The sequence below is a fragment of the Chaetodon auriga genome, chromosome 5 (genome assembly GCF_051107435.1).
Source record: "Chaetodon auriga isolate fChaAug3 chromosome 5, fChaAug3.hap1, whole genome shotgun sequence".
NCBI lineage: Eukaryota > Metazoa > Chordata > Actinopteri > Chaetodontiformes > Chaetodontidae > Chaetodon > Chaetodon auriga.
In genome coordinates this window covers 7,286,445-7,302,789 of record NC_135078.1, presented here as the reverse complement: position 1 = coordinate 7,302,789, position 16,345 = coordinate 7,286,445, and the positions used below count along the sequence as shown (strand labels likewise).

The window sequence follows — 16,345 nt, the reverse complement described above, 5'->3', positions numbered from 1 at the left end:
GTGGTAGCACCCACAGCTGCAGGTTAGCTGCAGGATGCCACAGCAGAAAAGTAGGGCGCAGCTCTTTGCCACAAGAGTGAAGCACTGTACCACATCCGACAGATCTACCACAAGTGTTGTCCGTTCCATATTATAGCCCGTGTAATAAATCTATCGTTGGCATGTGCGTTGTGATATAATGATCTCACATAATTAACATAATATATGTATAGTTTTTGTATTTTAAACGTTGTGAGTGCACACTGCAGGCGCCCTGTTGTCTGACAAGCTTTACTTGTTCTTCCAGATGTGTAGGCGCCCTCTGTTTCCAGTCGGACACAAAAGGGACGGAAACCAAACAGCCACGTAGTGAAAGGCGAAGCTCGCAAAGAGGTGAGCATTTATTGTCCTTTGAAACATTTACCGAAATTGTCATTTTGTAATTCACAAATGGGGGTTGTAATGTACTTCCGCGACAGAGGGCAATTCGCTGAATTATGTAAAGTATTTGAGAAATCGCTCATGTACACTGGCGCTGGCTATCCTAGCTCGCGAGTTAGCAAATTTAGCTTGACAGGTCCCGTCGTAAACACATATAGCTAACGTTAGCTGTCTCGTTAGCATCGAGAGCTAGTTTTATCCGCCTACCTTTGAGTCTGTCCTCCTTGTCATTAGCCCGTAGAGCTTAACTAAACCCATTCAACACATGAGGGCAACATAACAGCCTGCACATGTACGTTTTATCAATGACTGACTCGTTGTCACGTCTTTGAACTGATGACTCCAGCTAACGTTAACTAACCGACGCAGCCTCCTAGTCAAAGGTTATCGTTTTACAGCTAAAGCGACAGCGTGCAATAATTGTGCAACTTCAAACATGCCGAAGTTTTGAATGAATAATGACGCTTTAAACCGACAGCTGCACTCTTAATACAGACTGAACCTAATGCCAGATCTTGAAATTCTTACATGCAAACCGGGCCTTCCCTGTCCACAAATGACAGCATGGCTTATGGTTTTTTCTTTTTTCTTTTTTTTTTTTTTTTTTTTTTTTTTATTAAACGTGAGTCAGGAGCAGCTGCTACTTGTGTCACAACAGAATGGATATTTCCCACAATCTTACCAAAGCTAAAGTATGACAGCTGAAAGGCTTGAGTTTAACTGTGTTTGCAGGTTGATGCGGTTTAACGTTGTCTGTCTTATCAAAAGATTGTACAGAGCCGAAAAAATGCAAACACACACAAGTGACACTTTGAGCTTGTCATGTTTGTTTTATCTGTTTCTCTGTGTAAAAGTAAAGATGTTCAACGTGTGTTACTAGTTTATCTATAATTAACGCGGCACAATCTACTTAACTGCCAAGTCAGCTCGTTAACCTTTGACTTCAGCTTATGTTCAAATTAAAGCACGCTTTGTTGTATAACCTCGTTACTGTCTACACAGATCACCGCGAGGAGCTGCAATTTGTTGTGTGATGTATGTTTTTACAACCTGTCACACTCTCCAAACAAGAGCTGCACATGTTAAACTTGACGTTTTCTCTCTTCAGTGTTCCCAAGTGTTCCTGGATGCTGACACGCTCCCCGTTATCCTGCCTCCGAAGAAGATGGTTTTGTGAGATCTTTCCAAAGTCAGACCAGCAGTATTGACTTTTCAGTTTCTTCTTGGAAATGGATAGTAACGAATCAGAAGCAGCTCAAATGGAGATTAACGCTTTCAAAGAAGCCCATGTTATAAAATCCAAAGAGGAAGGCCATCCTGTGGAAGATGAACCACAATTGAAACAACAGGGGCTGGACAATACACAGATCACAAAAGGGGATATTCACAATGGTGAGTACTGATACATACTGACATTATGCTTTAATGTGTCATCACCACCCTTGCTACTACTGAGTGGCGAAATGAACCAAAAGGTGGCTGCTATGAATTGGTAGAGCTGTAATCCATGGACAAAAAACAAACTAAACTAATGAATATCTCAAGGGAAAAAAAACGCCATTTGAATATGTAATGATTCCTGTGCCAAGACACGTGACACGTGTGTATATGTAGCCCAACATAAGGGAAATAATGTTCCAGTGCACAAGGCCTGGAGACTTGGAGGCTTCTTATTAAATCTCTCATTAATATCAAACATGTGTTTGGGGAGGTAATGTTACAGAGGCCTTCTGAAAGTGCCTCTTTGTAATATAGTCCTACTTAAATGACTGTCATTGTGTTGAGATTAGGTTGTTTCCAACTGTGCTCTCTGCAAAGTTCTGTCCATTTCGAGGATATTACTGGTATCTCTTTTATCTAACACTCGTATCCTGCCATGCATGACCTGTTTCACTAGCTACTACAAGGCCCGAGGCCTGCCCCCTCTCCATGTTACACGGCTCTTTGGACTAATGCGTTAAATAGCTGAACTGAATTCTAATTAGTTATCATCAGGGGAACACCACGCTCACAGTCTGCAGTGGTTAAGCTTTCGGAGAAGAAAAAGTAGGGCAATATGAAAAAGTTGGAAGACATGCAAGAAATGGATTTTTTTTAAAAAATGGTCAAAACCAAAGAAGCAGAGACAAAGATATCCTAACTGGTACAAAGATTATTTGACGCAGACTTGACGAAGCTCCCTGAGAACCATGACAGAAATGTTTTTGCAGGCTGAACAGAACTCGTCTTGACTGCTGTGTGGATTTTGATGTGTTAAGTCAATGGTGTTCCCTTTGTAGTAGCATGTGGGCTTCATTTTCAGTTGTAGGCAGTTCATTTCAATGGAGTCAATCAATCAAACAAACTTTATATAGCACCTTTCAAACAAATCCAGTGCAATTCAAAGAGCTTCACAAGCAATCGACAAAATGTAGGATGTTAAAAATTGATTGAGAGGTTAATGACCAAAACAACCAAAAAGCAAAGAGTTATTTGAATAAGACAACAATGAAATAAGGGTAGTTAAGATAAGAAAAGGTATTACAAGCAGTAAACATAACGAAGTAGTATTAAGTATTAAATGTTGCACAAAATACATTGATAATAGTGAAACTGTAAATTGTTTATAAAATAAAAAAGCATAATTTAAATAATGATCAACAGTAAAATGTTGTTAGAATAAAGTAGAATAAAATAAGCAATAATGATGATACTAAATAAAATAAATATAGATAATAAAGCCATAAAATTTTCAAACACTATTTAAAAGCAACACTAAATGACTAAATGTTGGGTTGTTGTATTGATGTATATTTGTTAAACATTGTACAATTTGTATTTAAAGCCTCTGAACAGTTGATTTTGAGTCTTAACTATTTCTCTATAACATTAAATATTCATGAAATAAATAAATAACAACAATCAAAAATTAAAGTTTGGGAAAAACATCCTTAGATATTATTTATGGAGATTAAAATCTCAATGAAAATTTCAACATATCTGCTACGTCAGGACTGTGAGGGTGTGGTTTGATCAGATTTGTTTGACAGTGGCCTGCAACATAAGCAAACCACAACTATCGTCAGATTTTAATTAAACTGTTGCTCAGTTCGTATTGCTACACAGACTTGTGTCACCACCTTTTCCCAGCTGAGCCCTTCTCACTTCAAACCAGTGCGGAGAGCACAGAGAGAACAATAGCCTGAATTTTTGTACAGAGTGTCTTTTTGTTTGACCTAATCCCCCATAGGCTGAAGCTGATAGAGAAAATAGGTTTTCAGTACATTTGAATGTGATTGCATTGCAAGATGAGCCCGGATTGTGTTACTTGATACAAGAGCAGGTGCAGCTAAAGGGGTGCTTCAGTAGCCACGGGCTGCATGAATGTTTGATTTAAGCTTTTATAGCTTTACAAAATCGCCAGCTTGCTGAGTGGAATGACTTTCACTTTGCACTCTAGTTCACAAGAACTTATCATGACTAATTGTTAAATTCCACGGGGCTTCTCTCCCCCCTTCCCTTTCAGGTCCTGTCAGTTCAGATGCGATGCCAAATGGAGACGGACTGGCAGAAGGCTTCGGTCCCGCAGGGAGTACCCATATAAACGGGTCCCTGCCTCCAACAGCCCCTCCTCAGAGCACCAGCTCCCCTGTCAACCCCCAGACCCACGAGCCCTCCCCAGGTGTGGCTTCTTATCCACCCATGATGCTAGAGAAGTCTGAGGGGGCTAGTGCTGAGGTCACGGTTCACACGGGTGATTCATTGCAGTCGCTCAGACTCAGTATGCCTATGCAGGAGACTGAATTGTGTAAGCATAAACTCGTGTGCAGTGAATGCCCCCTCTATACCCCCTCATATGTTAACCTCATTTTGCTGTGGGATGTCGTGCTTTTTTGGCTCATATCTGCATCCTCTCTTACCTCCCTTGTCTGTGTATTATCTGAACAGAGGGATTCAGTGGGATTCTTTAATTGTTAGACTCTACCCCCTCTCTGCAACTCGTAGGCATCTGATTGCTTGATTAGAATTTGGTGTGTGGGTGCTTCATGTGGAACGCTGTTTGGACTAATGGCCGCGCTTTGGAACTAATCCCTCTATTATGTTATGTTTTTGGTGGTATTTTAAAGTCAGGCACAGTTGCCTTGTTCACAGTTACCAAATGTAATATTTTTAGGCTTGGCACAAACTGTGGTGATTTTGTTTGGCTTCACATTGTAACTCCCACACAGAACATGAATATGACTGATCGGCAACGCTTTATATTAAGGTGCACATATTCATAGATGCTTATTAGCATGCATATTTGTAGCATATTGGCTCTTTATTAGTCATTAGAAAGCATTTATTCTGTGGGGCTGGGGGTTAGGGTTATTAAGGGTTAGGTTTTTAAGATGTCAGTAATCACTAATGCAGACAAGACATTAGTAAGTGCTTCATAATGACTAATAAAGAGCTAATATACTACTAATATGCATGCTCATTAGGACCTTAATAATAAGGTCATAATAAGGTGTTACCATCTGATCTAATGTACACCTCTTTAATGCCTGACACATGACTGACTTAAAGTTCTTCATATGATTCATAAACCAAACAGAGCTGCACTCTTGACTGTGCAGTGTACAACCAATATAATACAATCATTCATATTGAATCAATGATGCAACATACAGCTCATTGCAAGGATTCAATTTTGTCATTAATCAAGTGTTGTGTAAATGAGGTGGTGTAGTTGTGCAGTATGTGGTGAGAGGGAACATTCCTCTTTTTGGCCTAACGTTCTTTTCCCTTTAGCCACCCAGAAGCCATCACTGGAGATGGAGAATGAGGAGAAGATTCGCCTGGAAGCTCGCCGGCGTCTGGAGGAGCAACTCAAACAGTACAGAGTGCAGAGACATAAGGAGAGGGTGAGTGAATGGAGGAGCTGTCAGTTTCCTTTGAACTCTTTTTCTATTTGCCTTTGAGTGAGTACCTTATATTTGTGTATATGTTCCTTAGAGTTTCTGTCGCCGCTATTCCTAAGTTAATACATTATACTGTGTGTTTTAAGCTAGGCAGCCTCATATCCCATTTTGTCCCATAGTTTATTTCTTTGGTACCTGTTTCTAGTCTCACCGCACCACCCCCAAGAACAGGCCATTCAGCACCCTGGATCCAGAGCTCATGCTGCATCCTGAGGCTCTGCCCAGGGCCAACACTGTTGCCATGACCAAGGAGTATTCGTTCCTGAGGACCAGTGTCCCCCGTGGTCCCAAACTGGGTAGCTTGGGAATTCCCCCTTCCAAGGAGAGAAAGTCCAGATCACCCCGCCCGAGCAAGATCCACTCCTTGGCTGACTACAAGTCTCCTGAGAATGATGGTGGAGGTGGAGTAAGAACAACAGACAACACCATGAGCTCCCTCCAGTCCACCATTAGCTCAGTGTCCACTTTGTCTGAGGTCAGTGTGATGTCGGAGGGCAGCACCTGTGAGACAGAGGCACAGTCTGGTGCTTCGCTCCAAGTCCCAGACAATGTATCAGAAATTGACGGCAGCGAATCAGGAACGAGGCCAGGGAACGACGGCAACGACAGCGACAGCTCGTCTTACAGCAGCGTGTCTACCAGAGGGACATATGGTATGCTCTCTGCTGCAGTGGAAAGGCAGCAGGGGTCATACACAGTGGAGGGGAGGGAGATTGCCCCAGAGGCCATGGGTCAGTTCCCCTCCCTGCAGGAGGTGCTGCAGGCAGCCAGTGAAGAGCAGCACCTGCTGGAGCTGGAGCAGGAGAGAGAAGGGACAGCGGAGCCTCGCAGCCGCAGGGACAGTTTCTCCAGCAGGTATTTATGAACATCAGATTGGGAAGAAATAAAACAATGACTACAATTAGCAAATTTAGACTTTAACGCTGTGATTTCTGCCAAAATGAGCATATATTGCATTGAGATGCTGCTTGGTGAGAACTGCAGTCCCTCTCCGTGAACTTGGTGCTTTCAAATGTTAATTACTAATTATTTGAGCACTAATGTTGTTTACATTTGTTTCAGTGTTTCTTTGGAAAGTTCAGTGATGGGCCATGATGAAATGCTGCAGGTGTTGAAAGAGAAAATGAGACTGGAGGGTCAGCTGGAATCTTTGTCTTCTGAGGCCAATCAGGTAATGTAACAGTATTACCTGTACTCTGATTTTCTGTTTCTTCTGTACCAATCACCACCCATACAAATTCTATACAGGAGTGGTCAAAATAACAGAAACATGAAAATCAACAATACAGCACCATTACACACTACATCCTCAAAAAAGTAGTTCAATCCACAATTTGACCCTTGAACATTTGCTTATATTGACTGGCCTGCTAATAAAGGCCAGGTCATGTATCACAGCATCCAAAAAGATTAAATTTAGCTTAATGACTGTTAACTTATCGGGCCAGGCCGCCCAGATGACACTATATTGGAAACACCAAGAATAATTGGGCTCAAGTGCTGACCGCACTGTCCTGTTCTCCAGGCTCTCAAGGAGAAGACAGAGCTTCAGGCCCAGCTCGCTTCAGTGAATGCTCAGCTGCAGGCTAAGAAAGAGGAGGCTCAGTTCAGCCAGGAGAAGCAGAGCGCCCTCACCACGGAGGTTGGCACACTGCGACAAAACTGCAGCCAGCTAGAGAAGGCCATGGTGGAGCTTCAGGGCAGTCTGGAGAGTAAGAATGCTAGTCTGGCTTCTCTAAGCAATGACCTGAAAGTGGCTGAAGACCAATACAACAGGCTCATGGGGAAGGTGGAGGAGATGCAAAACACTGTAGCCTCAAGAGACAATACAGGTGAGTGATGGAGACCCATAGAGCTAAGTGTAGCTCTAATTTTAATTAACTGCCCAATATGGTGTTGAAGAACAGTCAGACTACTGGTTTGCATATCCACTCATGATTGAATGAGATGTTTTGGTCTTACACTTTTGTAGTTCAGGAGTTGCGTCTGCAAATGACTGGTCTTCAGAGCCAGCTTCAACAGGTCCAGCTGGAGCGCAGCACCCTGCAGAGCCGAATGAAGACGTCCCAGGCTGAAATTGACTCACTCCAGCAGGTCCGACAGTGGTACCAGCAGCAGCTAGCACTGGCCCAGGAGGCAAAAGTACGACTGCAGAGTGAAATGGCCAACATGCAGGTAAGGTTGATGCTAATGCAGTTGGTTTTTCATCAAGGCCTAACATTTGACAAGAGTTGACATGACACTAGTATTATTTTTCTTCCTCTCCCAGGCTGGACAGATGACTCAGATTGGTGTTGTGGAACATCTGAAGCTGGAGAATGTGACACTGTCCCACCAACTCACTGAGACCCAGCACCGCTCCATCAAAGACAAAGAACGTATTGCCGTTCAGCTGCAGAGCATTGAGGTATACTCTCCAACGTCCCATACCAAATAACCCATACCTGAAGGTTGTTATTCAGTCAAGGACCTTAGATTTGACCAGAACAAAATGTATTTGATTGTTTGATAACTGTTCTTTCAACTGTTGGGTAGTATTATTTCAAGCAATCTTTGTGTAAACCCTTTTACTGTCTGTGACTTAGGCCGACATGCTGACGCAGGAAGCTAATTACAAGCAGATCCAGGATGCAAAGACCATGGTGGAAGATGATCTGCAGCACAAACTGGAGGAGTTTGAGGAAGAGCGAGATCGCTTATTGAAACTGGCCAACACAGCCAGCACCCTGGAAAGAGAACTAGAGCAGGTAGTCATGCTAGTTGTAACTGTAATTAGTTTTCCACCTTGTGTGGCCACTAAAATTCTTACTGTGTTCTGCTCTAAACTGCCTTTCACACTCTGTGCCACATAGGTGAGGTTGACCCTTTCCCAGAAAGACGTGCAGCTGCAGTCACTCCAGAAAGAGCATCTGGAGCTGATGCGCCAGCTGACCACCACTCAGGAGAACCTGCACACCAAAGAGCAGTCCATCAACCAGCTAGAGGCTCGCTACCTGGAGCTTGAGGCCCAGCTGGCCGAGCTGCAGACGGAGAGCAATGCCAAGGACGACAACATCCAGTACCTGCAGAACGAGAAGATTGTCCTGGAGGTAGCGCTGCAGGCAGCCCGGGCTGACAAGAGCCAACTTGACGAGGGCGCCGAACGGCTCGGAGAGGATGTTCTGGTGGCTTCAGACGTCTTGGATCAGCTAAGACAGGAAGTCCAGGTCAAAGCCAATCAGGTATGGGAATAGTAGAAAAAATTACATCTCTGTTGAAGTGTGATTAAATATCACATCTAGCTTTGACATTCCGTTGTGGACATCATTATATTCCCAGCTACTTCTGCAGTGACACTTTGAGTTACATATGTTATGGTTAAATGCTTTCTCAGCCATGGTGCGCAGCAGTTCCTCTGGCTATAAAGCATTGTAGGAATTGCTGAGCTGCTAGTGGCTTGGTTTGACACAACTGCACACTTTATTTTGTTCTTTTTTTCTTTTGCTTTGTTACAGATTGAAACTCTTCAACAGGAAAATAGTTCACTGAAGAAGCAAGCTCAGAAACTGAAGGAGCAATTCCAGCAGCAAAAGGTAAGCCATCTTCTTTGCTCTTACGTTGGGCCACGTAGTGCTCTCTCTGCTGGTAGAAGGCAGGTAGAAGTTTAGTCTGTGTAGACTTTGCACACATTTATATTGCACCCTCTTGTCAGGAATCTACCAGCTGGCTTAGGCTGATGCTGTCGTGGGAGGATGTATTGTAGAGCCAGATGGCTGTTGTCTCAGAAGAGTGTTGGTTGACACGCCTCAGCGGACTGAGCAGTGGTAGATGCTGTTCATTTTGCATTGACAGGCTGTCATAAAGAGGGTGGACGTTACTGACAGAATGACAGAAATGTGAATTGTATTCGATTTCTTTCAAGACTGGAGTTTTTGTATACCCTTCAGACTCACACATTAACTTCCATCTTCATCCATCAAATTGTATGGGGCTGCTCTCTGCAATCCATGAAAAGCAAAAGCTTAACCGTTGGTGGCTAAAAAGAAGTTTGGTTGTATTATCAACAAACTAATACTGTATGTCTCTTGACTGCTTCTATAGTAAATACATAAACGGTGTGTGAGGTATTGTAGCACGACAGATTAACTACTTTTTAAAAGAGTACAGGATACTGGGAATCAGTTACATCCTGAGTTTTGAAGATGCTATTTCCATTTTTGGTGCACAGAAAAGTGACAAAATGTAATCTCCAGTATTTTATAAAAAGTCTTTTGCCCGCTGTCTCAGTGGATAAAGGTATGAGAAACTAACATTAGTGTTATTGACTTTCCAGGTGATGGTGGAAGCCTACCGTCGGGACGCCAGCTCCAAAGACCAGTTGATCAGTGAGCTCAAGTCCACCAAAAAGCGTCTCTTGGCAGAGGTGAAGGACCTGAAGCAGGAGCTGCTGGGCGTTCAGGGGGAGAAGCAGAAGGTAGAGCTGGAGCAGGTCCGGCTGCAGAAGGAGGTGGTGAGAGTCCAGGAGCAGATGAGCAACATGGAGGCGCATCTGCAAGCCATTCAGACAGAGAGGGATCAACTAGAAACCCAGATCCAGGTAAGATTTCTGGTCAGATTTACTTCAGAAAGTACTTCACTGTTTTGTTGTATTATTAGCAGATATAAGTAAACTTCAGTTTCAGTTTGAATCTTCTTGTAACGTGAAGCAATCGTTTTTTTTTCTGTCACTTCAGTCTCTACAGTTTGATCAGAGCCAGCTAGCAGCTGTGACAGAAGAGAACGAAGGCCTGAGGAAACAGGTGGAGCAAATGGAGGGAGAAGCCAAAAAGTGAGTCATGTGCTGCAGAGAGGACAGGGGAGCTTGAATCATTTCCATAGTAATGACTTGGACCATGATGCAGGCACGCGGTATCTCTGTTGTGCTATTTATGAATACAAATTGAGGGCATTGCTTATACAATTCCTGATCTCCACATAGACATATGAGTCAGTATGTGATGTGAAAAATACATCCATCCACACCATTACACCATATTTTTGTGTTACCTACATCTGTAAATTAAATGTCATTTTAAAGATGTAGAATCTGCACACACACATCTTGTCTTCATATGTATGTATGTATGATCTGCTATCAGAACAACTTGATTTCTCTATAGACATTTTTAACACCTGAATTTCCTATATGCATCAAATAGGGCCATCTCAGAGCAGAAGGTGCGTGTGAAGCGGCTGGGGACAGACTTGACCAGCGCTCAGAAGGAGATGAAGGCCAAACACAAGGCCTACGAGAATGCCGTGGGCATCCTGAGCAGGAGGCTCCAAGAGGCTCTGACAGACAAGGAGGCGGCTGAGGCAGAGCTAGTCAAACTCAAGGCCCAGGTTTCAGATGGGGGAAACAACCAGGCCTTACAGGTACTGTATAGACCTGCAAGACCTTCACAGTTCCTTAACGTCACAGCTACAACATATGTAGCAAGCAGTCACACAGTATGTGTGTGACTCTTTTTAGGCACTCTACAAACAGGAGGCCTGAGGTAGTAGGGATACAAAGCCTGTAGCACCTGTTTTTCTGGCACTTAATAAAACCAAGAGATGTTAGTCTTGCCACCCTCAAGCAAAACCGAAGAATAAATCATATTTAGAATTTCTTGTTGAAGTTAACGAGTACTATGTGCAAGGAGCAAATAAGATAATACTAATACATAACAAATAAAACTCTTGATTTATAGGATAGCCTGCATTCTGCACACATGCTGGACTCGCCATAAAGATTTTTGTCATTTCATTGTGAGTAATGCTGAATAACTGCTGTTGTTGAGTAAGGAAAATATGGTGTACACAGAAATACAGTGTGGTTTTATTTGACATCCAGGAGAAGATTAAGGCTCTGCAGGCTGAGCTGCAGGCTGTGACCAACAGTAAGACCATGCTAGAGAAGGAGCTGCAGGAAGTGATCAACCTCACCTCCACAGAGCTGGAGGAATACCAGGAGAAGGTCCTGGAGCTTGAGGATGAGGTGAACAATGATTGATGATTACTAATTGTTGTTTCCTGTATTGTCATCACTCAGTTCATGCATGCTATTTTGTATTCATGACATGAATTGATTTCACAGCTTCAAGAGTCACGATGCTTCAAGAAGCGGATTCGAAAGTTAGAAGATGCCAACAAGAAGCTAGCACTTGAGCTGGAACATGAAAAAGGGAAGTTGGCTGGATTGGCACAGTCCCACAATACACTGCGTGAGCATTCCAACATTTTGGAGTCGGCCTTAGCTAAGAGAGAGGCAGATCTTGTCCAGCTCAACTTACAGGTGAAAAATTAGTTTACATCTGAGAGTGTTGATATATTTTTGGATTATCCTTGCGTCGTGTTTCTTGTGTGCCAAAATAGGAAAGTGTGGTTGACAAATGATGTACTTTTGAATTTCTTTAACAGATCATTGTGTTCCCTTTCATCTTTGTTTTAGGTTCAAGCTGTTCTGAAGCGTAAAGAGGAGGAGGACCAGCAAATGAGGCAGGTGGTACAAACTCTCCAACTTGCCCTGGAAAAAGAGAAAACCAAAGTGAAGGACCTGAAAGAACAGGTAGGAGCTTGAAGCCAAACATCAGGATGCAGTTTTCCTTGTTTTTAAGTTGAAATGCCGACGACACAACATGTACATTCAAACGACTCAAAGAGTCTGTAATTTAAATATGGTGATATGGTGAATAATATAGGTGCTGCCACCTTGAAAATAGAAACCTGAATTGTTGCATGTGTCTGTAGTAAGTCCCCAGTAGCTTTTGCCTTTTTGCCACTAGCCTTTGCTCTGGAGCATTGGCTCTCTTGGGGGTCTTTCAGGTTGTAATGATGCGACGTGTCCTTTAGGTGGCAGCAGCAAAGGCTGAAGCAGCCCACAATCGACGACACTACAGGGCAGCCATGCTGGAGCTGTCAGAGATCAAGAAGGACCTGCAGGCAAAAGAGGACCTGGTCAAAGCTCTGCAGGCTGAATCCCACAAACTACAGTACGTGCATTTCCCTGATTAATAAATACAGTCACTTTTGGCACTTTCATCTAATATTGTGTTGCAAAATCTGTAGCAGTGATCTTACCACTCATTTATCATTGAATATGTCGTACTCTGCAGGGCTCAGGATGAGCAGCACGCTCAGGAGGTTTCCAGGTTCCAAGAGGAGCTGGCTGAGGCCCATTCACAGCTTCAGATCCTCCAGAAACAACTGAACGAGGAACTGGCCAAGCAGCCCCTTACTAACCAAGAGGTAAGGATTCTGAGCAAGGATTGTACTGAAATATTTAGCTCATTATGACATTTTTATTAGATATATTGACAAAGAGCAGCCATGATCACCTCCCTCTGATATAATATACATGACACAGTGCATTTTTTTTATATAGATTTTATTTATTTTTTCTCAACAAATATCGATTAGCCTGAATTCATTATTATTTTACCGTGCCCCTAGTGTTCAAGAGTTCTAGGGTTCCAGTTGTCTAAAATCAGTTTCAGCCTTAGTTTGACCGACCACTTGTTGTTGTCGGAAAACAACTCTCTGTGATACTGATGTCTAACACTGAACGCTCTTCAGGTTGAGGACTTGAAGTGGGAGCTGGAGCAGCGGCAGAGGGAGATTGAGGCTCAGAGGCAGCAGATGGAGATGGTGGAGCAGTGTCACCACAGGGAGCTGGACAACCTACAGAGAGCTCTGCAGGCAAGTATTCATTTACATGTAAAGTATGGACACAAGTCTCCCAAGTATAAAAAGAAATAACAGTTTGTTGTATTTACGGTATAAACAGTTAGTATCTGTAGGGAGAGGAAGGATGGAACGAAGGATTTTCAAAAGGGTTTATCACTAACAAAGATGGCTCTCTGTCTCAGAACATCAAGGTCGAGCTGGAGTCGGTGCAGGAGGAGCTGAGTAGCACCAGGAAGGACAAGTTTATGCTGCAGGCCAAAGTGGGTGAGCTGAGGAACAGCATGAAGACCGTCCTGTTGCAGAACCAGCAACTCAAACAGGAGCTCAAACAGAGCCGTCTTCGGAAGGTACAACACCTTATTTTTCTCTATGAAAAGTCGGCTTCTGTGACAGTTTCAGTGTTTTTCCTCAAGCTTTCCTGCCACAGCACCTTATAAATTTGGGGGAACCACTAAATATTTGTATGTCTTTGTACTGTTTTATACAGCAACATGATTTTTTGGTTGTGCAGTCAGATCGGGGTTGTATATATACAGTAACGTTGGCCTACTCATGTACTGGTCAGGCTCAAGTGTTGAGTCACTCTTTAATTGTCTTCTTTGGCATGAAGGCTTTCAGAAAATTAGAATATTTAACACATATGTACATATATTTATTTTAATACGAATATTTATATTTTAAAACATTAGAACTAAGGTCATTGAGAAATAGTATGTCAGTACTTTTTCATTTTTACATTGACAGCAGTGAACACTGGCTATGTTTTACACAGCTGGGGTGTGACCATTAACTTCTATGAGTAATGCTTTTAAAGCCCCACCCTCTCTTTAGAAAGATTTTAAGGCCAGTGTCTTGAGGATTATGCCAAGTAAGAAATGCCTGCTGAAGATAAATGACTAAATCCATCTCTTTAATGATGGTTTTGTTGGAGCAGCAGCGCATGGAGCTGAAGAGTGAGGGGAACCCATCCAACCCAGTGACGCCAGTTAAGATCCCAGACTGCCCGGTGCCTGCCACCTTGCTGGATGAGTTGCTGAAACCATCAACTTCTGTCAACAAGGAGCCCCTCAACAACCTGCACAACTGTCTACGGCAGCTCAAGTAAGCTTCTAACCAAATGACTTGGTCAACATTATGAATGTACCAACAGAAAGCTTTCTGCTGTGTTGTGCTGAGCAGCCATCCAAAGAACACCAAATACACGTAATGCTTTTTGTTTATTTTGTTTTTTTTTTTCTCTCAGGGAGGAGATGGACAGCCTCCAAAAGCAGATGGAGGAACACACAGTAACAGTACATGAGTCAATGAGCTCATGGACAAACACAGAGGAGGAACTGGTTCAACTGGGGCTTCAAAACAGCATCTCCACATCATCGACGCCACTAAACAACATGGTAGTGGAAAATAACAATGAGGCAGAGCAGCAGCAATCATAACAGAAGAACTTTTCTCAGGCCAATAGAGGGAGAGTGGAGTTTTATCCACAAAGGCACTTTTTAGCCCCGTGTTCCCTTTCTCTTTTCTTAACAATTGCTGCCAACATTTGGCATTCTCCCATCAGCACAAAAGTGCTTTTGCAGAGTAATACTTTATATACCATAGCTTTATTCTTTCCTCTTTATTTGACGGTTGTTTATATTTTTGTTATGCTATTGTCACATTTATTTATTTAGAGTTAAGGAATTACAACTTATCTGACAGCCTCTCCAAGAGGATTCCCCCTTCTTCAGTTTTGTTATCATAGACACAAATATGGTCTAGTTGTTAAACTGATCTGTGTGGCCAGTTTTCCCCCTGTTCAGTCAGCAGTTTCCTCACTAAAATGTATTCAGTCATCATCCTCCTCGTAACATTAAACTGGTGGCTTTGATGCTGCTTGAAGAAGGCTGACATTACTTCATAAAGTGCTTTTGTTGACAGAAACAAACCCTGAGTCTGCACAGACTGGCTACCAACTGTTCTTCAATTTCTTTGTGCCTGTGTACGAGTGAAGTTGATCATCTATGGTTTAACTGATGTGGTTACACATCCACACAGGATCCAGGCAGTTGATGAAACATCACTCCTTTTCATGATGAAGTTCAAGTTCATGCACATTTGTGGTCAGTTTTTTTTTTTTTTTTTCCCTTTTGGGTATTGCCTCTTGGTAAAATGCAGTGTTTCTTAATTTGTTTGTAACCATATCAGATTGGGTTCTTAAACTCTAAAAACATTAATCTCAGTTATGTATGGAGGTGTTTTGTCTAGCATGGACTGCAGAAATGCATACGCAAAAAAAGCCTTAAGCAATCTTCAATATGCTGTTTAGGACTAAGTTGGATTGAATGAGCGTGTTTCTGCTTAGGGTGCGTGCAAGATGTAATATGTTATATTGTATATGTGTGCGATCCTTACTGAAGAATTGTTTATTGTAAAATAAGTGGGCCACATCAACTGACATTGCACACTAGATGATCAGAAGTTAACTGACTGAGAAGATGAAGCGGAAATGTTACTTCTTCTAACAGCAGGTGCAATCAGAAGTGTTCATTTTCTGTTACATTTGGTACATACTGTATTTACAAAAGATGACTACAACCTAATCAGATACTATATTTGTTGTATGGCTGTTTCATGGGTAAGGGCATAAGTTAATTGTTTCCAGAGGTTAATATATAAATACACTTCATTTTTGTATGATTGTAAAGTCATCATAATTGTTTAATAGTGTAATGAAGATGAAATACAAGATATCAACTGTAACCCATAAAGCTGATAGCAAGTCTAATGCAGCTGCACTATAACTTCAGTGTAGAGGGGTCAATGGATGGTACAGCAGCTTTCTGCATGCAACTGTGCTGCAGCTGCTGTGTTGGTGCTCATTCCCACACTAAAAAGCTTTTCTTGGATCACCATTGTATGCTTTTGGATTTCCAAAGGGACAATAAACAGTTTGAGGAGAATGCTTATTGAGGCAAATAAAAACAAATATATTGATATACTGTGCTAGAAAAATAATAATATTTTGGACTGTATCTTCCAAACTACCTTTCACTGTAACGTCAGGTAGTATGTAGTCACATTTGCTAGGGAACCTGCACTCAATGCATAAACCTTGCTGTAACTGCTTTTTTGTTTTGTTTTGTTTTTCAAAGATTGGAATTGATTCATTCCTATGTTTTAACATTCGTGTTGGGAGATGTGATTGTATTTATCATAAAATTGCACTATTCATCTGTCATTACAATTTGTGCGCATTCAGTGAATGTTGTCTGCAAAGACTTTATAAATACGTCTCAACTTCTGTCTTATTTCAA

At 42.2% G+C, this 16,345-nt stretch overlaps 2 protein-coding genes across 3 annotated transcripts in view; one reads left to right on the top strand and one right to left on the bottom strand.

Annotated features, from left to right (window-relative positions):
- The window catches only part of LOC143321427 (uncharacterized), a 23,541-nt gene extending 22,805 nt beyond the window's left edge, over nt 1–736 (bottom strand). The window contains exon 1 of the mRNA XM_076731757.1: nt 628–736. Coding sequence (XP_076587872.1) covers nt 628–678 — 51 coding nt within the window. The 5' untranslated portion in view covers nt 679–736. The remainder of the gene's footprint in view (nt 1–627) is intronic.
- On the top strand, nt 314–16,345 carry golga3 (golgin A3). Of its 2 annotated transcripts, none has more exons than XM_076731752.1 (24): nt 314–372; nt 1,529–1,812; nt 3,926–4,081; nt 5,194–5,306; nt 5,509–6,218; nt 6,426–6,534; nt 6,889–7,195; nt 7,336–7,538; nt 7,633–7,770; nt 7,949–8,110; nt 8,216–8,584; nt 8,858–8,935; nt 9,676–9,939; nt 10,076–10,170; nt 10,541–10,757; nt 11,218–11,361; nt 11,461–11,658; nt 11,815–11,931; nt 12,216–12,355; nt 12,479–12,611; nt 12,939–13,061; nt 13,232–13,396; nt 13,984–14,150; nt 14,293–16,345. In XM_076731752.1, exons 2-24 carry the CDS (start codon nt 1,650–1,652, stop codon nt 14,483–14,485), a joined length of 4,464 nt encoding a protein of 1,487 aa, XP_076587867.1. In that variant the 5' UTR covers nt 314–372; nt 1,529–1,649; the 3' UTR covers nt 14,486–16,345. The 2 variants fall into 2 exon arrangements, with proteins under 2 accessions (XP_076587867.1, XP_076587866.1); XM_076731751.1 differs by having other exon boundaries at nt 3,926–4,207.

Bases quoted from the DNA above. Each gene is read 5' to 3' on its own strand.
- golga3 (XM_076731751.1), top strand. From the start codon at position 1,650: ATGGATAGTAACGAATCAGAAGCAGCTCAAATGGAGATTAACGCTTTC. The intron at 1,813-3,925 runs GTGAGTACTGAT...CTTCCCTTTCAG, and splicing joins AAAAGGGGATATTCACAATG to GTCCTGTCAGTTCAGATGCG. The intron at 10,758-11,217 runs GTACTGTATAGA...TTTGACATCCAG, and splicing joins GAAACAACCAGGCCTTACAG to GAGAAGATTAAGGCTCTGCA.